The sequence below is a fragment of the Strongylocentrotus purpuratus genome, unplaced genomic scaffold, assembly GCF_000002235.5.
Source record: "Strongylocentrotus purpuratus isolate Spur 01 unplaced genomic scaffold, Spur_5.0 spur5_scaffold_4, whole genome shotgun sequence".
NCBI classification, from domain to species: domain Eukaryota; kingdom Metazoa; phylum Echinodermata; class Echinoidea; order Camarodonta; family Strongylocentrotidae; genus Strongylocentrotus; species Strongylocentrotus purpuratus.
This window is the reverse complement of record NW_022145610.1, coordinates 1,841,105-1,864,559: the sequence shown is the minus strand read 5'-3', so window position 1 is coordinate 1,864,559 and position 23,455 is coordinate 1,841,105. Positions and strand designations below refer to the sequence as shown.

General features: G+C 35.3%; 1 protein-coding gene across 20 annotated transcripts in view; it reads right to left on the bottom strand.

The window, feature by feature from the left end:
• The window catches only part of LOC574743 (non L-type Cav channel), a 189,830-nt gene that overhangs the window by 111,082 nt on the left and 55,293 nt on the right, over positions 1-23,455 (bottom strand). For 18 of the 20 annotated variants that reach the window (XM_030997790.1, XM_030997791.1, XM_030997800.1 and 15 more), the window contains exons 10-13: positions 22,511-22,597; positions 11,570-11,800; positions 10,096-10,208; positions 8,989-9,098 (exon numbers count right to left, since the gene is read on the bottom strand). In XM_030997790.1, coding sequence (XP_030853650.1) covers positions 8,989-9,098; positions 10,096-10,208; positions 11,570-11,800; positions 22,511-22,597 — 541 coding nt within the window. The remainder of the gene's footprint in view (positions 1-8,988; positions 9,099-10,095; positions 10,209-11,569; positions 11,801-22,510; positions 22,598-23,455) is intronic. The other 2 variants (XM_030997794.1, XM_030997796.1) reach the window with 2 other exon arrangements.

The window sequence follows — 23,455 nt, the reverse complement described above, 5'->3', positions numbered from 1 at the left end:
TTGATTTACTCTTTTAGAGAAACAGAATATTCTTTAAAATATCCAGGTCGGTATGTTTTTTCTTATCATCAAACACTCTTTTTAAGTACACAAAAGAACACTCCTGTCCTTATTGGAAAAAGTAAGAGGATGTTTTAAAGTAATTTTCATATCATCTCATCAAAATTTCATTCATATTTCCATTGCAAGGTACAGCACACCTGGCATTAGTCCATTAGACCAAAAAATGTTTGATGATTCATTATCAAGACTCAGGAGTCTAGAACGGGATTACAGGCAATAACAAATATACTTTCTAATAAAACACAGTCATTAGGAATTAGGGGGAGGGAGCAAACAGGGTCAATAAAGATTAATAACAAATACAATTGTTTGGGATGTACTAGGTTGCTACAATGGCAGTTAGGGGTTGTTCCATGCTAAATGAAAGAAAACTAACTACCGGTAATAAGTGAAAATGTAAACATTTTAAAAACCCTGAAGACCAGGTTTATCATTAAAAATAAAAACTTGTTTTCTTTTAAAGATTCACATAGCAATTTGAAATGGGTCTCTTTTATTGCAGTCATCCTATAGGTGATTTGCCATTTGCTGTGGTTGCAATTGCTCCGAGTTAGGGTTGCATTTGGGTGGTAATTGAGGTTTAGGGTTATAGGGATGGGGTGAGGTATAGTGTTGGGCACCAGGGTTTTGGGGGAATTAGCAGGAATTTTCCGTGGAGCAATTGTCCTTGGAACGCGTCTCATACAACCATCTGATAGCACCATTTATAATCACTATCCATCGGCATCCCTCTTCCCTCATTCTGAAAAATACATTCTCATGCAGGTAAAATCTTGATAAACAGCTTTTTAAAATCAAACTATGCACAAATCTGCTGAGAAAACCATTTCTCCGTTTGCACTATTTCCAAGGCTCTTTATCAAGACTTATACATATTGGGAATAGATTTGACTTAGGAGTTGGGAATAGATTTGACTTAGGAGTTGGGAATAGATTTGAGTTGGGAGTATATAGATACACTGTTCAGGATTATTAAAGCAGGGTTATTAAAGCATACAAACACTTAAACAATGTCATAAATCTTTATGTTGACGATGCATAAAATGATAATGAAAAGAATCACAAATAACTCCATTATTGTGTTAGTGAGCATACAAGTAGAAGATTATATGCATTTTCTTGATTCTGTATGAAGCGATAACAAAACGGAATATGATCAGGAAGACTTGACACAAATAATATGCAGACATGCCAGTGTTTCATCTCATCCTGCCGGATCCTGCTGCGAAGATAGTGGAATTCCTGAAGAAGGTTATTGCACAACAATTTCTTGATTTGCACAAGTTAATTGAATTAGGAAAGCGAAGGTAAATTGCAGATGTTTTGGTTGATGAGGAAAGCATGAAGCAAGTGGGACCGCTCTACAGCATCTCAAGGCACATCTCACTGCTTCTATATGCTGCCTAGTCTCCACATCACAGACCTGATTTTGTTATTTATAACAAAATTAATTGAAATGCAAGATGAAATAACTTTTAGATAATCAATATATCTAAAAGAAATGCAATTACTAAAAAGGTAATTTAGATTTCAGTAATTTTTAATTTTCTTTGGGAAATGAAAGTACAGTAATGATAAAGCCTAGTTTGATTATAATTCTATCTACCTGTACCAAACACATATAGGAAACATGAGACAAAAAGGCACATCTTCTTTCAGCTAATAATTAATATTGATTGAAACTCTCCAATCATGTAAATTGCATATTCAACAAACGAAAAACAATTTAGCTAGTGAACTGTGAAGTCTGCGCAAAAAAAGCTTACTTGGTAATCTAAAATATTTGTACACCTGTACATACATTCTCTATTAATTTTTAAAACTGCTGCATTTTAAGGGCTATGTAACCCCCTCTACCCCCCCCCCCCCCCCCCCCCCTCCCCCTCCACTACAGTAGGAATAATCATGATTATAGTACATCATATATGCTCATTAATTAGGCACAAATTATGAGGATTATGAACAAAGAGTTTGGAAGTGGAGACTAGGCCCTGTCTGCTGCTGTTAATCACATTAGCAATAGTCGTCATAATGCATTATAATAGGTCCCATGCTACCCTGTGTTTGTGTATGTAAAGGGAGTGACAGGCACTAGCTGCAGGAGTAATTAAAACGAGGGGAAGAGTTCTGGTGAACGCATCACATACACAGTGCATTACAAGGTCGTCTTGTCTACCGTCTGATAGATTACCAACCAATGTCATGTTCACACAAACCAATATCATGTTCACACAGAAAAACCAACAACGATTATACACATAGGCTTACCAACCAATATCATGTTCACACAGAAAAACCAACAACGATTATACACATAGGCTTACCAACCAAAATCATGTTCACACAGAAAAACCAACAACTATTATACTCATAGGCTTACCAACCAATATCATGTACACACAAAGATACCAACAACGTTTATACTCACACTCTGTTCATAGGCTTACCAACCAATATCATGTTCACACAAACAAACCAACAGTGATTATACTTATACTCTGTTCATAGGGGAAAACAATCAGTCAATTTATACATATTGCTCACACGCTGAGATAACCATACAGATAATTGTAAAAGTGATCTATCCTAGCTAGTACATTCACGTTTCTGGTATGATAAACGTTTGCGTCCTGGAAAAAAGAACATGATAATACCCACTTACACATACACATAGATTAGACAAATACTGGGGCATTAAGCTTTCCAATGCCTATAGAGTGTTATAATTATATACATGGGTATTCCTCATCAAAACTCAAGGTGTCAATTAGAGTCCATATCAGTCCAATAGTACAGTTGTCCTTCATTAAAAACACAGAAAGGTTTATATTTTTTGGTATAATACTAGAGATTAATTAAGATAGGATACGACTCCAGCATTGCAATTAACAGCTGAACATTATAATAATGCTTTATCTATATTAGGAAGATCAAGGATGCTAAATATCATTTCATTTCACAGCTAGGAGAGAAATCTCACTGCAAATTTTAACTTTTGGTCTGGAATCAGATTTCCCTTTAAAAAGACTGAGAATTATACAAGACAGCTGATAATATTATTTTAAAATTTGTTTAAAGCTAAGAGTAAATTTACAAAGGCCAGTGTACAGTTTATCTGCACATGCTATTTTGATCCTATTTTTTCGAGCATCAACAGAAATATGTGAAAATTGGATTATATCATGATTCAGACAACAAATTGAATATACATGTATATATCAAGACTTTAATATCCAATAATTATTGAAATTATCTCTTGTTATTTCCCTTTAAAAAGACTGAGAATTATACAAGACAGCCGATAATATTATTTTAAAATTTGTTTAAAGCTAAGAGTAAATTTACAAAGGCCAGTGTACAGTTTATCTGCACATGCTATTTTGATCCTATTTTTTCGAGCATCAACAGAAATATGTGAAAATTGGATTATATCATGATTCAGACAACAAATTGAATATACATGTATATATCAAGACTTTAATATCCAATAATTATTGAAATTATCTCTTGTCCAAATTGCATTATTGGAAATAGTCATAAAAAGAAACAGCGATAGTATAATTGAATCAAATGAAAATTCAGGGATGATTTTAAACAATGCAAGGGTGGCGGCCTCTTCTTAACCTTGAGTTGCACTTTTTGATCTACTCCTACAAATATTGTGATTATCTGTCCTTGCTGAGTTGCTGGTATCTTGGGCAATAAGATCCCATGCTTTTACCACTGAAGTACTGAAACATGAAAGCCCTTACACCCTATCTATTCACAAGGACTACAGTTATTACCATATCATACAAAATATGCATATACAGCCATGACCATGACTTTACTCCACTCAAATTCTGATTACACATAAAATAATGTGTAACCCGATATGAAAACTTAACGGCTGCACACGCATACACACTCAATCCTGATAAGTATAATAGTCCTCATCACTCATAAAAGGTATAAGACACACACACCCACGCCCACACACACCCACACAAACCTTGACAAGTGGTATACGTGTAGCTGTATTATAAACCACTCACGCAAAAGGTGTCAAATTTCATACCTGCAGAAAAAAACAGATATTAATATGCAGTAAACCCATTGGACCCGATCTATCTATCATAAATAGAAGTAGGGCAATTTGAAAGCACAAACATAAATAATTCAATACAAATACTGACAACAGGTGGTTCAGTACAATGATGAATACAAAAGCTGTATAAAAGAGGGGGAGATGGAAATATATATATATCATAGAGGAAACAAGTCAATAACACAATAAAATTAGCAGTCATTTAACCTGTTATGGAAAGCACTCACAAGTAAAAAGAAAAATGCAATTTCTTTCTCTATAACGATTATTGAAATAAATTGCACTTTAGTCCATTTCGTAATTTGTTTTTTGAAGATTTTCCAGTGAGGGAAATGCAGATGTATCATCGAACGCTATACCTCCTGAATAAACAATGTTTGGAAAATACACATCTTTCATAGACAACAAACAAACAATAGTGTGGTAAAGACAGCATGTAATATACATCGCAAAATATATGGAGAAAAGGTAGATTGAAAACATGGACAACATACAAATTGGCAAAATGATGATATATTCAAGTAATTCCGCATATTAAAGACATTAGATTATTCTCACTCCTCTTGTAAACAATCTGGGATAGGAGTTTCCAGGTAACAGTGATCTAAATTTTGGGGTGGTTTATTGTTAACAGAGAGCTTCATTAACTTGTCAAAACATTATGAAAATGGGATTATCACCAGGGTAAAGTAACATATTAATCTATCAGTAAGTGTTAATAGCATTAAAGATAAGCTTTAGTTCTGGTAATGATAGAATATAAATTCTCACAGAATCCAACAAAACTTACACTGAATGTTCAAGATCATAAATAAATGACATGTGCCAAACGATTTGGTAGGAAACGTATAGGGAATGAGTAATGAAAATAGAAAGCTGAGGAAATCAAGGTAAGCAGACCTGACACCATGGACTTAACACTGGTCACTTATGTGCAAATGTGAGTAGTGATTTTTATTGAAGATGATTTCCAGCAAATTTGTACAAGCTTGTTTTTATTTTACTGGTTCAAACAATCAATCTACTGCAGGATAAACAACCCAGAATGAATTTTAGCCGTGTTCTCTTGACATACGATGCCCATACCAGAGCTCAAGATTAGCTTTAAGCCTGAATATATCCTTTAAACATCTAATGCTGAAGCATTGTAGGCTCAGGGAGTTAACCCTCTGCTTACTGGAACTGGGCGGATCCTATGTTTAGCCTTTGGGGGTGAGGTAATTCAGGAATCAATGGGTTAGCCTCGTAGCTCCTTGATGTTTTAATACAAACTTAGACACCTCTGATGTGGGCTTCATTTCCTCCCATGGAGAATCAGAGAGGAGCGGAATTTGATAATTTCCAGAAACAAAGCTTGATCGGACAGCCGTGCCGAGTGTAAGTGTATAGCCCCGTGGTGGATTCCACCATTATCATAATGAATTAGGGAGAGCAGTGCTCGGTGTAGCGTACAATCCCATGGTCCTCTTTGCAGGCATCTTTGATGAACCGTTCATCCATTTTGCATGGGAAGAGAGAGAAGGAGAGGAGAAGAGGAGAAAACAAGCGGAAATGTTCGGCCAGGCATATCTCATCAAACATTGATGGAGAGGAGAAGAGGGTGTTCTTATTCAACGCTCTGAACTCTAGTCTTGAGCAACAGTCTGGGACTACATCAAACAAATCCATGAAGAGGAGAAAAGGGTGTTCTTATTCAACGCTCTGAGCTCTAGTCTTGAGCAACAGTCTGGGACTACAGCAAGTAGAGGGGACTACATCGAGAAGAGGGTGTTCTTATTCAACGCTCTGAACTCTAGTCTTGAGCAACAGTCCGGGACTACATCGAGAAGAGGGTGTTCTTATTCAACACTCTGAATTCTAGTCTTGAGTAACAGTCTGGGACTATATAAAACTAATCCATACTTTGTGACATCCAACTATTGTCTTCTATAATCCACCAATTGTACCCCAATCCTTCAACCTACATATTCATTAATCAAAAATTGTTTTATGGTGTAATAAAACTACAAATTCAAGGTGCATTGGGTAGATTACGGTCTCAATATTTCATTACAGATATATTAACGTGCAGAATAAAGCTTCTGTCTATTAATCACATGAAAACTGGTTTCTGGGAAAAGTTGATCAATTCCTATTTCACAAGAAATTGGTTTGTCTTAAAGAATTATTAATTTATCCTTGATATTGCAAAGCAATTTGTATCAAAATTGCATTGTAAATTATTGCTGGAACAATGTGAGGAGGTGGAGATTAACAGACATTCAATTAAAGGTAAAAAAGTAGAGAAACAAAGAAGAACTAACAGTACATGAGATACAAAAGGAGACAGAGAGAGAGAACAGGGAAGAGAAAGAAAAAAAGGAAGAAGAATAGAAAAGTGACAGAAAGTAGGAGTGCAAAGTAGACATGCATATCGTCCTTGTTTTCACGAAGTGACGGTAGTGAGGAAAATCGTAACGCAAAGTGAATGCAATTTTTTTTCACTACCGTCACTTCGTGAAAACAGCGACGATATGAGACAGGGAAAGAGAAAGGCAAAAACAGGAAGAAATATAAAAGGAGAGAAATTGAGAAAGAAAGATAGATAGAGAGATGGTTACGGAAAGAAACTTCCATGAGAGAAAAAGAGAGCAGGGCGAGGATTACACGTCTCCCTAAAATGTCTGGCTAAGAGAGAGCACCTTTCCTAAATCAAGTTAGGGAGCACTCCGTATCAATGGGTGACAGTGACACCCTCTACCGAGCCCCTTTCTTCACTCCAGCTTTACACCCAATATCCATTCTTCCTTGAAATTAATCAGATTATTTAGATTGGAAGTATCCGCCAATATATTACCAACCAAGGAACAACCACAGCATGAAGAAACTCAATATAAACATGAATATCATCCACTTTGATCCAACAATTCAACCAACAATAAACACCAAAAAAAAAGGAGGAAAGTTTGCTTCAAAGGGCACAATATATAAGATCATGAATCATAGGATGCATATATCCCTTAATTCTCTCATTCTCCTTCGGCTGTATACAGGAAATATCCAGCTTTTGTGAGCAATGCGATAAAGTCAATAAATATCAGGAAATCTTGTTCATATCCAGGATAAAAAGCTTTAGATTTCGAACAGCAAGAATTGAGAAGGGTGTGTCTATTAAGACTTATGATGTCACCAAATCTACCAATATGTCTTACAAAATATTTTTTTGTTAGACAAGATTTTCATTAGGGTGCCATTTTTCATTGTTTATATTTTTACAAACATTTCATCATATCAAACTTTGGGATTCATTTCCTTGTTTTCTAGTCTGCTCTGTTAAAAAATATCAACCCGTTGGCTATTATTTGAGTTCAGTATTTTAATGATAGCATTAATATTCTGTTCACTCCATCCCCACAGCAGGAGATGCAGGTACACCACAAACACTGACTTTATTTATAAGCACAGACTTCATTAAATCTTGAGACAGACGGATGCCAGTCATACCCCCACTTATCTCAAGCTTTGTATTCGTGTAATGAAGAAAGAATCAAGTTAATATCATGATTTGAGTAGTATAAATTAACATCAAAAGGGTTAAGTATTGAAACATTGTTCAACTCCATTGCTACTTGCCAACCGTACCCCTACTAATCTCAAGCTTTGTATTCATACCATGCAGATAGAATCAAGTTGATATAATGATATGAGTGGTATAAATTAACCTCAAAAGGGGATTAAGAATTGAAGCATTTTTTGAAGGATGATGACAATATAAAGGTGTGACCATAGAGATAGTAGCATGAGTCATCCGGAAGTGGAGTATGTGCATACTATACACATGGATGAATATTGCTAATTACTCATCTTGAAGGTAGGGTTGCTCACATCAGGAGAGATTTTTCCTGAGAGCATGAACATTGCAATATGCGAGCAAGCCATCATCAATATTTGATGAATACTACATAGGACTGCTACATTGAATCGATTGTGACAATGTGTAATGTTACCCTACTTGAAAACATGAATATAGGTGTTTGTGATAATCACACTTATGGGGTGAAGACAACAGAATGGGATAGGAAATCAAGAATTTGCAATGATGGGGATGTGATAGGCGAAACAACTGTATTCTTAGTCTGCGTATGACCGAACACAGGGCACAATGCACACTTAACCCATTACAGAGATAAACTACCGGTACTGGTACTGTAGTTTTTAAGTTAACTTGTTTACAATCGAAAGGAAGATTCAAAATAATGCCAATATATGATGTTGTCCATGTTTTCAATTACTCACTCAATCGATAAAAGCAAACATTTACATCAAGAATCAATGAAATCAAACAGAGAAAGGAAAAAACATGAACAATTATCAAAATATCAATGAATAGTTTAATGAGTGACACAAATTAGAACATGAAATAAAACATCCATAGGAAACCATTTCATAAATTTAAAAAAATGAAAACATCATCTCCCTGCATACTTTTTGGAATGTTTATAAAACATGGATTTTAAAGGCAGAAATCACTTTGCAATTGTCAAAAAATTACCAATAAATTATAGTATGTTGGTTCCTGTTCTCAACAACTATGTCCCATTTGTGGAAAGATAATTGACAAGTAAAGAAACAATCCAATACTTAGATAAATTGTCTAAATTAATCAGACTGATTGGAGGGTGAATGGTACAGTAATAACTAAACTTTTTCTCCCGGAAATCAACTTAGAGAGAAATAGTTTGATAGTAGGAAGAAATGGTGAAACGTCTGACTATCCAATAAATGCAGCAGGTCAAAGTTCAAACTGGACAATTGATAAAAGAGATCTGATTGGCTGGACAAGACATCACATGACTTACCTTGTTACTTTGAATATCCTAAGGAGTCTAAGAGCTCGAAGTACACTAAGGCCAAATGACTCTTCTTTATATTTAGTCCAGATTACCTCGAACATGCTCGCGCATATAACCTGTTCCACAATGGAAAATGAATATATTGTTTCTCTGTTAAAAACAGGTTTAATAGTTGCTGTTTGTGGTGGTATAATATTTATCACTTGGTTATAATTCAATACTGACTATTCATCCTAATTTTGCCTAATAATAATTAATTTAATTCAATTCAATGTATTTATTTGTCCAATGTACGTTTAACATGAATATATTTGTTTCGCCTACATGTAAAGTAAAGGTTCGGACAAAGTTTACAAAGAACAAAAATGTGATACAAAACATGGATACATTTTGGTAATGACAAAACAATAGTCATACATAAATTGATTCCATTTGGTAATGGCTTGCTTTGTTCCCTTAAGATACATAATTTAAATATCTTCGTGCACATTTATAAATAAAATTATCTACCACTATACACATAGAAAACTAAGCTTTTAAACTGAATTAAGTATATCAGAATAAATCTGATAAATTGAAAATAAAAATACTGAATTATATGGGCAAATATTAATTTTACTCATTTCTTAACTTAAATAAATATAAAAAACTGAAATGATTGATTGGTTACATGCCCTGATTGCACAAACGTATTGAATATATTACAAATGGATATTATCAATCAATTTTCAGGGATTTTGTTGTAGTTGTGGTGGTCCCATATTCCTTCACATGATTAGCATACACACACGGTACATAGATCTTTCCCAGTTAAAACATAAAAATTGCAAATTTGAGCATATGGCACTGCAAGGACTTGCAAAGTATGGATTGAGCCTTGTTCTGTTATGATGCAACAAAACCGCAGCAGATTTTGTTTACAACGATGTAAAAACTCTTCACATTTCTGTATTTTATAACACAGAGCTTAGTGAATACGTCCAGGGCCTATACTGCGCCCAGTTGTTGTTCCTTTACCCATTTAAAAACTGCTACATTGTTGTTTCTTTGCGGCTGTTTACTGCGTTTTTGAACAAGAGTTTTAGAATACATTGGGTGCGTTGGAATACTTACAATGCAGTCAAATTTGTTGAAAGCTGATTGGAAGTAGACCCCAGGCCCCAGGCCATATAACTTTATGACCATTTCCATTATGAAGATACAAAGGAACACTATTTCTGCATAGTCTGTAGGGAGAAAAAGGATATGAAAAATAAATATTTGATAAGTCACAGTATTTGTAATGTACGTAGATACATAATAACTTTTTATGTCGAGGGGCAAAAGAGTTTTAGGATAGATAAGGATAAATAATAGTGAAAATCAATGATTAAAAAGTTTTATGGTCGATATTTTGCCTCGTACATGTCAGTGCAGATGATAAGTATGTGCTTGTAGCAATCTACCATCACACACATTTCAAGTCCAATGCAAGCAATTATGAAATTTAGAATTGATGGCGCTGAAGTGTGCTAGCTAAGTTACAAACCCAGGTAATCCCATTTCAACTCAATTGTTCTATTAGAGCTACTGCCTCAAATTCAATATCTGCATATATTGCATATCTGCAAAATTTCATTTTTAGAGCCCTCTTCCCCCCTCCCACAATTTTAATTGTTCTTTTAAAAGTTGTGAAATGAATGATGTTTCCTGTAAATCAGGAATGCCACACTCAACCCAGGTGATGTAAATGGGTACCTGGCAGGAATTAATTCCTTGAAATGCTGGAGCGCTGTATAAACGGCAGCTAGGCTAAAGCCGGGGTAATAATAAATGCGCCTCGGAATAGAATTATCTAGATTAACGGCGCCATAGAAATGCCTATTATTATTATCATTAAGTGAGTTCCCATCTTATCTAGATAGTAATTTGAAGCACACCATATTTTCACTTAGAAGTTGCTCTTAAACGTACATGAGAACACACGCTGATATTCAAACTTGCCATATCTATTTCCAGAGGTTTCAAACATATAATTTTGAACAATACCATTATGGAGTCAATTTACAGAATATTTTTTTTGGGTTGTTGGTACCCTTTAACACTTTGGTTGCTTCCTCCGCCTCTCTGCGCAGTTGCCTATTTGCCACATGCGCAATTTTGCAGATGGGCAGTTTTGCACAAAAGAATAGACACCAATCGACAAGAGGATTGCTTTATGCAACACAATGGCTTTGCAAAATTACCAATTTCCGGTCATGATTAGCTCCATGACAACCCTTTTAACATCAGTTTCTATTAATCTTGTAATGAAAACAGGTAAAAAAAAACCTTCAAGCCTTTGGTATTTCTATTCAATGATATATACATTGTGGTACGAAGAGATTATTTGTTTTTTTTTTGTTTTTTTTTTTATTGTTTCACATTCCACAAAATAACAGTTTCCATATTATTAAGGTCAGCAAGATAAAACATAATTACAAAAAAAAGAATGATGGCAGTACATAATCATTAACGTGAAATATGAGGAACCTATTACAAAGCAATGCTTGTACAATATAGGTTCCCATATACTAATAAAAAGCTAAGAAGGTAAGGAGGTACTCACATAAGAATTGTTCTAGCCAATGGGGTTGGTTGTAGTGTTCTATAGCTACACAGATGGTGTTGAGAAATACAAGGACGATGACTAGCCAATAGAAAGCCTGCGTCTTGACCGCATGACGAATGGCGAAGCGTAACCGTTTCTCTGCACGTCTGATCCGCACAAACTTCTTCTTCCGCTTCTTTTTCTTTTTTTCTTTGGTAGGAGAGTTAGAGTTAGGGTCTTTATCAGTGTCTACATTCACAAAGCATGCATAACATTCATTGTACACAAACATATATATATATATACAAGTTATATTTTTATGTGGGCATTATTGGGGGTAATTAATATTATGGAATATACAACAACAAATAATGGCACAGCCCATACAAACAGGGTTGTATCAGTATTGTTGTTATCCATTTAATTTTTATGGGAGGCACCCAAAAAAGAATATATATTACACAGCAAATCAATCAAATATTTTTTTTTTTTTATTCCACATGAATTATTCATCAGTAAAATCAAATGAAATTGAATTGAAAGTTTGGGAAGAATTTGCAAAGAATTTGATTTGTTTTCAAGTTTTTTTGTTTTTTTTAATGAACACAATGTATGAAAATTCAAAAGATATGATTTTTTTGTTTTTGTTTTGACAGTTCAAAAGATTGCATTGATATGTGAGAAATGTTATGTAAGACCTCAACAAGTTATAACAACAAAATTCAATAGTTAGTATGTTATTATATAGCAATATTAATGTATATGTTAGGATAGTGAAAACGAAAATTGGGTGGGGAGGAGAGGAGAGAAAAGGAAATGAAATGATTATTAAAAGCATATCAGCTGTGATCAATTGTGAAGCTGTAGAGAGCAAATGTTGACTTTGATAAATTAATGACATATACATACATGTAGTGCAAGGAATCCACACACACAAATGAAGAGTAAATACAAACATTCAGGGGTAATTGTGAGCACAGCTTTTTACATAAATAGATAGAAGAACAAATCTCTAATTTTGTTAATAATAAATACATGGATAAAATGCTTATTGATAAAAATTACATGAAATAACTGGTTCTCCTTGTTCATCTTTGGTAACTACACAAGCCCCATCCAGCGAGGTATGATAGTTTTCTCATTTTCAATTGTTATAATTATTGTATTAAAACCTGTAACACTTCATACAAAATAATGTAATATTTTTTCTCTCACTAGGCCCTGTATTATAAAGATATGCCATTGATCAAGATAGTTTATATGACCTACTATCAACTGAAAACTTGCAAACTCTCATCTCTTAACAGAGTTGTAATTGACAACAAGTTGTGATTGATTTTAATCGATCACAACTCTTTCTAGGACGGGTCCCAGATATAAATGAGAGATACATGTAGTTCCCCCATTCCATCATCATTGTCTTCCTTGACAGAATAATATCAATGTATATTTAGTCTGTTTGGAGCTAGAAGGGCATTAACTTTGTGTTAGAACTATATGAGTTAACACCCTCTAAGCTCTCAACAGGTTTTTTTTCTATTTTCTATCATACTGGGAAATCAGACGATGAAGACCAAAGTTGATAAATAATAAAACTGAAGACAAATGAATGGTCTACACCCAATAAAACCAAGAAGAACATCTGCAGGAGATATGTTAGATGGTGATTAGTTATCTAGATACAAGCATCATGTTTGTTATTCTGTCTTGCAGTACAGAAGTAAAATATTATCTCACACTGTTACTCTCACAATTCCATCTGCTTGCTGTTAGAAGTATAGTGTTAGAAATGTCAATTAATACAAATACTAAAGGAAATTAGCCTTCTTTGTTTTAAGTAGATAATAAAAGTGCAAAAAGTTTCATGTTTAGCACCTGGCAAGCATAGCCATGACATGCAGGTATTAATTCTGAAAATTCTACTATTTACGTTTCAAAAATGGAAAGGCAGCATAGTTGTATAAAAGCATTTAAAATGCAGATTTTTGTGATCCTAAACAGCTGGAAATGTCTTGGTAGCTGTTTAACAGATGAACAATTTAAATAAAACAATTTAATTTATTGCCATTCGATAAACGCACGATGGAAGTAATTCCAACACTATGACAAGAAAAAAGATCGTCTGATATGACCTTGGACCTGGCCATATATACAGTGAGCTTCACTGTACATTGATTACCATGTAAAGCCTGGTACAAAAGTCTACAATCCCTCCATGGAAAATTAAAGCCGTATAGGTGACATTGAAATTAAAACAGAGCTGCTTTTGAAATAAATTATTGACAAGTTTCATTGAAATTCTTTTGATATATTGGAGAAAGAAAATCTTGCGCTTTCATGACTGACATATTGTTTAATCAGACCTGGGACAATAATTATTAAATTGTATTTTGTTTTCCTATCCTTGTCCATTCCTGCCTGGCTTTCAATAGCCACCCTGCATTATATCCGGACAATGTTATTCATCGAAAAGGGTATAAAAAGATGTTCTGTGCTGGGCAGCACTAAAAGCTTCATGATTAATTCATGACGCTCTTTGGTGGTTTTGCATTAAGAGGAGAGCTGTATGCCAGGACACATAATACATCAATGCTATAAGGCACAATACTCTTCTGACGAGAAGATGCCACCATCCACTGTAGTCAATCCCAATAACAGCAGTAGATGAGACTAGTGTGGAGTTCTAAGAATGACTTACATTGGGAGTAAACAACATTCAAAGAGTTAAAGCATGATAAACAGCTCCTCAATAGAGTGTTATCCACCTAAATGTAGCCTCTATTTCCCATTTCTCTTCTCCTCCATCTTTCCAAACTGTTCCACGGATGCGCCGTGAGACAGAGAGCAATACTATTGAGGCGACCACAGGCACAGGTATCTGGATACTGCATGAGGACATCGCCCTAAGCATACAGAAATGACAAAGTCCCAACAAATGTACCAGGTGCTTTTTCTTTTCAGCTTAGGTATGACCTGATTAAGAATTAAAATATTCTTGTAGCAGACTGCAAAGATGACAAGTTGAGCTACAACCTTTTATCTGATTTGCAGTTCAAATAATCAATGCTTTGAAAGATTTACAGATATCCTATACATCTTTAATTTTGTTTTTAGTTTGGATGACCTTTTTATCAATTAATTAAAGACAGATGCATTATTATCTATAAATGTAAAAGTATTCATAATAGAACCCCTCATATACAGAGTATTATATTACTTTCCTTTCCAAAAACAACAGCTTATACAAATTTATAACTGAGCCATTAGTGTAACATTGTATAAAATAATTTGTGCCTACCCACTATAAAAGGTAGGGCATATATATGACCTTTACCATTTAGACATTATATTCCTGTTGAGTAGCCACTATCATCATCATGGAGAGTGCAAGGAATAAATCGTACCAGGTACCAATTTGCAAGTACTTAATCTAGTCAAAAGACAAAACACCTGAAACTTGTTTTCTTCACACGTTCAAGTTGGGCTAGGGTTTCATCATATTACTTAAAAGTCATAATAGAAAAACATATATATATATATATATATATACATCAAAATATCCTTACAATCGATGGTTACAAAAAGAAGCTAAATTCTAGGTTAAAAGTGTGCAAAAGTGTGAATAATCTGATGCTCAGATACATTTTGAGGCAGATGTACCACAACATCCTATTTGAAAAGAGCAGAGATGTAACAAGTCTTTGCAGTTGAGGTAGTCTCTTCAAATTATCCAACTAATTTTGTTTCCATTAATTAATCAAGGCAAGATATTGCGATTATTGAAGTTTTAAATTTATCATAACTAGTTATTGGAAGTAGATGTGGTATTGAGGAGAAAACAATTGAAACACTGAGTATGCATGACTGCTTAAGGTTCACAGCTCTCAGGTGATTAATAGTATAGTAATTACTTGTTATTACAAAGGGGCTCAGAAATTAACACTCAGGCTCCAATTCTAAGAAAATTCATCATGGATGATAGGCATCATAGGATGATATGGATAATCCTACATCTGTTACCCCCAATTGCAGTATAAAAGATGTTTGGAACGCAGCATGAAATAACATAAGGATGGAAATAAATTAATCAACCAGGGAGACAGAGAGAGGGAGGGAGAGAGAGAGAGAGAGAGAGAGAGAGAGAGAGAGAGAGTGAGTGAGAGAGAGAGAGAGAGAGATAGAGAAAGAGAGAGAGAGATTGAGAGAAATAATATATCATGCATAGAAGGATTAGCTATGAGATATACCTGTGAGATATACCTGTAGGAAGGCTCATAACAACCTAACACTAGTCCCAGGTATGTGGCAATTCTCTCTCCCCGCGTCTGCTCCTTATTCCTTCCATACAACACAACCAGGGATAGACAATAAAGCCATGAATTTTAAGTAGATACAACACCCTACCCTGCCCTGGAATGAAATGGAATCGATTTAGCACGTTAAAGGTACTGTTTGATGTTAGTATTCATGAGGAATCCAATCTGCCCATGTGTTAGGAATGGTAAGATAATCTCCCCCTTAACAAAATCTGATTGATATACATATTCCTTCAAAAAATTGGCTTTGGTAAATATTTTTGCACAGTTTCAAGCCATAGCATACCAACAAATTTGATGACAATGATTATGATCATTTGTAAGTATCATATGTTTCTCATATTTTGCTTAACAGAACCAGCTTAACATCCATGTCTATGTAAAAAAAAAAAAAAAAGACCTTTTCTAACTTATTCTACACTTCATGTGCTGGTAACTGTGCTCTACATTTTCTGCACATTTCAGACTAGATTTACGCACAATTCAATCACAGGGGAGTACTTTTAAATAATGGTAACGGTAACTTTAAGATCTGATTTGCGAATCTGTGAATATCTTTGCAGAGCCAGCGGTTACGGAGAAAGTGTGTCGTTCGAGAGGGTGGGGAAGGGGATTAGTGGGAGGGTGTGGGAGAGGGTGTGGGAGAGGGTGTGGGAGAGGGTGTGAGGGGAGAGGGGGCTGTATCTCTTAAAGTAACTTTAAGATCTGATTTGCGAATCTGTGAATATCTTTGCAGAGCCAGCGGTTACAGAGAAAGTGTGTCATTCGAGAGGGTGTGGAAGGGGATAAGTGGGAGGGTGTGGGAGAGGGTGTGGGAGAGGGTGTGGGAGAGGGTGTGAGGGGAGAGGGGGCTGTATCTTCTAAAGTAACTTTAAGATCTGATTTGCGAACCTGTGAGTATCTTTGCAGAGCCAGCGGTTACAGAGAAAGTGTGTCTTTCGAGAGGGTGGGGAAGGGGATTAGTGGGAGGGTGTGGGAGAGGGTGTGAGGGAAGAGGGGGCTGTATCTTCTAAAGTAACTTTAAGATCTGATTTGCGAACCTGTGAATATCTTTGCAGAGCCAGCGGTTACAGAGAAAGTGTGTCTTTCGAGAGGGTGGGGAAGGGGATTAGTGGGAGGGTGTGGGAGAGGGTGTGGGAGAGGGTGTGTGGGGAGAGGGGGCTGTATCTTCTAAAGTAACTTTAAGATCTGATTTGCGAACCTGTGAGTATCTTTGCAGAGCCAGCGGTTACAGAGAAAGTGTGTCGTTCGAGAGGGTGTGGAAGGGGATTAGTGGGAGGGTGTGGGAGAGGGTGTGGGAGAGGGTGTGAGGGGAGAGGGGGCTGTATCATCTAAAGTCATCTTCATTTCTCCCTCTCACTTTTATTCTCTCTTTTATACAATAGTAAGACCTTAAAAAGTTTTAACCTCCCAACTAATCTCAAGAATAGTAAGACCGTAAAACAGTTCTAACGACTAGTTAAACAACACCTCCTGAACTCATAAATGATGAATATTTTGTTGATGTTACCTATCTTTTCTTCCTAATCAACTTTTTATATTTTTAATTTTGATGTTTTTTGTTATGATTTTCTTGTTATAATTTTTGGTATTTTCTTACAATGTATAATATGTAATGTGTATCCTTGTTAAGGGGTCATTTTCAATAAGCCGATTACTGCATCTCATAATCCGGCCACTATTATTCATATGTATATATTTGTAAAATGGTTTTAAAGAGGAAATAAAATTGCTTTTAAAAAAAAGTATTTGGTGGGGGGGGGGCACATTCCTACCTACATAGCTGCACCTCTGTGACATATCTGGGCCTTTCGATGACTAATACCAGGGGTCTTAGCTCTTGTTTAAACCTTTTCAAAATGCATGCTAGGTAGAATTGAATCAACCTTCAACACATCCCAGTAAAACAGACTCAATGTGCTCATTTACCCTAACCATCTTTGCAAAGGAAAAGTGCTGTATTACATGGAAGGACCCATGTATACGTTACATGAACGAAACACATTGATGACTAAGCCAAGATAAACGGCAGTTTAAGCCCAATTTGCAATTCATGTTTTAGGTGCCATCTAAACAACCTTGGATTGGATGGAGGTAATGTAGATTTGATGTGCAGATGCAGAGCCAGGGTGTTTTCTTTCATGATGGGGCCTCATCTATGGACTACATCACTGTGATGTATTGATGACTAAACCTAAGAACACTCCTTTCAAACATATTGGAAATTTGTATTGGGTGACATTCACGTGACCTCGATTGGGAGGTTTTAGATTAGTTTTGATCTGCCCCAAGTCATTGGAAAAGAAAACATGTCATTTCAAGTTAGGAAACAAGTATCAAACTAAATTAAAGTAATGCATTTATCATTAGGCTTTGGTAAGAGGAGTCTACTTGATCCAATTGAAAAGATATCTTAAATCAAAATGAAAGGAATGGTTCAAAGGGATTCTGCCACGACTCTTCTTCACTTCTTAAATGATATTCTTCTACACTTTACATTTAAAATAAATGAAATAGCTCTCAAATTGTTTTTCACCTTTCCCAGGGAGCAATATTCTCCTTAAAAATACAAAGTGATCTTCTGGGATATTGACATATAATTTAATACATTTCTATAACACACTCTAAAGAGAATGCTGAAGTTTTTCAGTCTGTACCTGTTTGATCTACTTCTTGAAAGACCTACCTGGAAATATTTTTGTAAACCATTTCTATACGATCTGCAATTGTGGGGGTGAAATAGCTTTACGCATCACCATCTGAACAATAAGACCTTTCGTATTAATCAGAACATAATTTCTTGACCCAATTCACAGAGGTATTGAAATAGCCCTCCAGTTGATTTCTTGTGATTATTAGTGTTCGAGGTAATACAAGGTGGAAGTTAGAGAGAAAGTGAGATTGTTTCGTTTTGTTGCTTTTCGGGGTCAGTACAAAGGATGTCACTAGCTTTAACCCCTTCAGTTCTACCAACAGCACAAGAATATGTAATAAATAGGACTTGTGAGACTACATCTTAAAATCATAGTGATTTTTTCTTCATTTTTCATCTTGACAAAAGAATTATTCCATCATGTATTATTCATCAAACATAAAGCCATTTAAAATTCCAATTCCATTTATTTGATGAAATTTAAGACGTTCAGTATCCAGGTAATCAAAATTTGAATGGTTTAAAAACTGCCTACATCACTGGAATGGTTAAGAAGCCAAACCTCAGATACATTGCTTGACGAGCTAAGAAGTACATAAGATTGTCAGATTTGCAAATTGGTTGCTACACTTTATAGAGTGGCGTGCATTCACTGAAGGAGAGATAATACTGTTAGAGAAAGGAGAGAGAGAGAGAGAGAGAGAGATAGAGAGAGAGAGAGAGAGAGAGAGAGAGAGGGGGGTGAGAAAGAGAAAGAAAGAGAGAGGGAGGGAGAAGGAGAGACAATAATAGAGGCAAAGAGACAGAGTGACAGTGATAATTAACGAAAGAGACACAGAGACAGAGAAAATAGCAGAGGCAGATAGACAGATTGACAGTGATAGTTACAGAAAGAGAGACAGAGACAGAGATAGAGTGGGGGGGGGGGGGAATAGAGACAATAAACATTAACTGAGTTGGTGAAAAGTAAGAGAAATTCAAGTAAGAGTAGATTCAATATAAGGATTTTAGACAGATTATACAAAGTTAAGAGTGTCTATATGTGAATATATGTCATTTAACTTTAAATGAGATGAAAGAGTATTTGTATTAGCTTGATACAAAGGTTATATTTTACAAAAGAGTTTGCCAATTGCATAAACTTTTTCAACTTAGTTAAAACACATTACTGATAGTAACAGCAATCTAGGTGTATCTATCAAAATAGCATATCAAGTAAGCATTGACTCAATGTATACATGTATATGAGGTATATTTCACATTTCTTTGCATCTAGCTTTCCTTAAACCTAACCTAAAGCCCACTCGCAACTCCTAACACTATACTCTTGATGAAGTGAAAGCCCAGAAAAATGCCACTATGGCAAATTTGTCATCACCAAAATGTGAAAATTTCTACACATCCCTCTTCTTCTGGGATCTAGTCAACTATATTAACCCATTCATTGACTTTAAACCCTAAAATTCAACATATGGGACTCAGTGTTATCATCAAGAAGGCAATCTTTTTTGCATGGTATGAGCTGTAAGATGTGACTGCATGAAAATACAATTCTGCATGATAACAGAGACCATGCATGTCCTATCTGCTATTCCATTCCATTTGATAGCACAGGATGCCATAGGGGCACAATGTATATAATTTATAGCACATACAGCCCCCAAGTACCCCCCCCCCCCCCAAGGAAATCTGTATATTACTCAAAACAATTTAGTATAATTGCTGCTTTCCAACCTGTGTGGCTTATATTACAGAATCAATAGTACCAGCACCTTTCACAATCCTGAACAAACTAATACCCCACAACAACCACATGGTTTCTACATGTAGATAAATGCCCTGACTCTCAAAGACCAACATAATGTATGCACACTTATCAGGAGACCATTACAAGGACAAAACCATTTTAAGCCAGCATGTCCAGAGCTCAGTTACATACCCCCACGTTATCAGTAATTTCATCTTATATAAGTTAATCAGGAGCATCATGTATATTATTGGAGTAAATGTACATGTATATATTCCATGTATCTGAACCAATAAATATAGATTCTGAATGTCGATGACAATATCATTAAAAGCTAAATCAGATTCCAAAGCACTTTTATTTGTTACAGTAACAGGTCTATGTGTATACCGATACCTTCGTGCAATAAAGGCAAAAGGGACAAATTTAATTCTCATGAAATGGGGAGGGGTGTACTATACTGATAATCAGGGGTCACTCAAATTGAATAATTCCTAACAAGTATTTTAATTTTATATTCTTCTGTTGAACAAACTAGCAAGGGTACACTAATGTGAATTTCAAATGTAACCATTTAAACATAAAAAATGCACTAGCCCAGCCTCCCGTTTTCTTTCTCAATGCAGCAAATCAAATCTATTTTTCATTAGTCTTACCGCTCTGATTCGACACTCCCATATCAAAATGTAATCTATCTGACATCCCCTTCAACATACCCACTTACATGTACATGCATTAGAATATTAAAGATATGATTGGTACTGCAAAATCGTGGAAAGATAGCAAAGAAAACAGACATACTAAAGCTTTTCTTCTTGCCCTCATCTGAGTAAGATGCAAGAATGAACAGAAAGCAAGAATCAGACAATATATGCAGAAGCTAAAGAAATAAGCATACAAAGATTAACGGTTACCGGTAATCATAGACTGTTAATCTTTTGCGCGCTTGTTCCTTTAACTTCTGCTTAGATTTTCTGATTTTTGTTTTCTGTTCATTCTTGCCATCAGATGAGGGCAAGACGAAATGCTTTGGTATGTCTACTCTGTAGCTATTTTTTGGCGTTACGATGTATAACCAAAGTATAGTCGACATTAAAAGCTAACTAAGCATTAGGTGCTGTGCTACTGCTGCTTACATACATTGCATACAATGTGCACTACTGCATGAACAGCGTGTGTATCATCCCTAAAATGCATTAACGGAAATTATGCATTGCTGTTCACGTGTAAGTCAATTTTAATTACCCACATCAAGGCTTTCGCATTGTTCGTCACAACCGATTTCTCACCTCAACAAAACGCCTACCACACATCCCATAAGAATAAAAAGCATCTCTCAAATACTGAGCGAGAGCAAATACAAAGCAATGTCCCCACGATAAATATAGCTGCATGTAAAAGTTCTACAGAACTATGAATAAATGATCTTCTAGTTTTGATACATGAAATACATTAGCTTTGTAGACCTACCAAGTTTCACAGAGTATTTTGATAAAGGTTAGTTTGTGCAACAAACAGAATAACTAGATTAGTCACTTGTCAACTTAAATGTTATGATTCTAATAAGCAGTCAGTAGCCGCAGTAAGTTGCATTTCTCCAATAGTCAGCTGTAAGACTAAGTCACTGTGACATAGCGGGTCATTACTGCACACGATATGCAAGTCAGTCATTTGTACTGAAGAGAAGATCAATATAAATTGTTCAACTTTCATTTTGAGTAATTAAAAATGTACCCTAATCAAGGACATTAAACCAGGCTTAATTCCCTTTAATGCAAAACTTTGCAAGCCAAATGAGCTTTCAAATAAGATGTGCTTTGCCTATGACCATGCAAACCAAAAGGACAATGTTTAAGACATGTATTGCATGTGGTTTGCGTGACCTGGTGAATCTGACTGGCCATGCGATTGCTCGAGTCATGTGATTGGTTAGTCATGTGCTCTGGTTAAGGATGTGATTTTGTTTATGTGATTCAATTAGTCATGTGATTGATTAGTCATGTTATACGGTTAGTCATTGTGATTTGTTTAATCATTCAATGTATTCTGGTCAGTGATGTGACTGGTTAGTCATATGATTCAGTTAGTCATGTTATCGGGTTAGTCGTGTGATTTGGTTAGTCATCACATGATTATAGTAATTGCGATTTGGTAAGTGATGCAATTTGGGGTTAGTGATGCGCTTTGATTAGTCACGTGAGTGTGTTAATTAGTCAAGTACCTACAAGTACTACCACCCATACCTAAGTCATAACTAGATGCTACGTCAGCACCTGATGGTTTGCCATTACCCAGATCCTCTGTTCTTGTAGCGGCATCACGCCGCCGATCTGATTGTTAGGAACGCAACAGGTTGCACAAAAACAAACAAAATAGGGGGGATTAAAAAACACAAAAATCCTGTGGGCCACAGCTTTACTGGATGTGCAAACAATAAATGCATGCAGTAAGACTAGATTTATTAAAACTACTTGAAGAAACAGGGATAAAATTGCACACATTAATGGAGTGCTTTGTTCTTGGATCACACTCTGCTGTTACTATTATTACAAACATATCTACAAAATATGCTCTCATGCAATCAACTGACTCTGGCTCTGTAACTGTATGAAAACAGTTCATGGATATCAGAAACAAAATAGAGACACTAAAATACATTTCAAAAGAATTATAAATGTCTGTCACAGAAACATTTTGATTTGATTATAGGAAACATTTAAAACCGCCAAACACATTTACCATCTTTAGCAAATGTATTTTCTTTAAAACTAAGCTTGGTTTGGAGTATGTATGCTTTTAACTTTATATAATAAATCTTATAATTAAAAAACACTCCTTTCTCAAAGACTTTCTTCTTTTAGATGACATCTACTGTCAGATGAAAATATTTGCTTTTTTTGCCCAGAATAATGATTTATTATAACCACATGTAGATGTATTACTTTCAAAAGAATCTAATTTTTGAAAAAATAATACTTTATCACCGAGCTAAAATTCAAATGGATGCCCTTTTTTCATTGTTTACATATATACCTTGATTCATATACACTTCACATCATTACTTCAAAATTACAGTACACTGCGTTATCAAATAAAAAGCATGCTCTATTATTATGTCCATTCATGATTCAAAAATAAGATCTACATGTACATTGATTATTCTTTGCAACATTCACAAACTGTACATT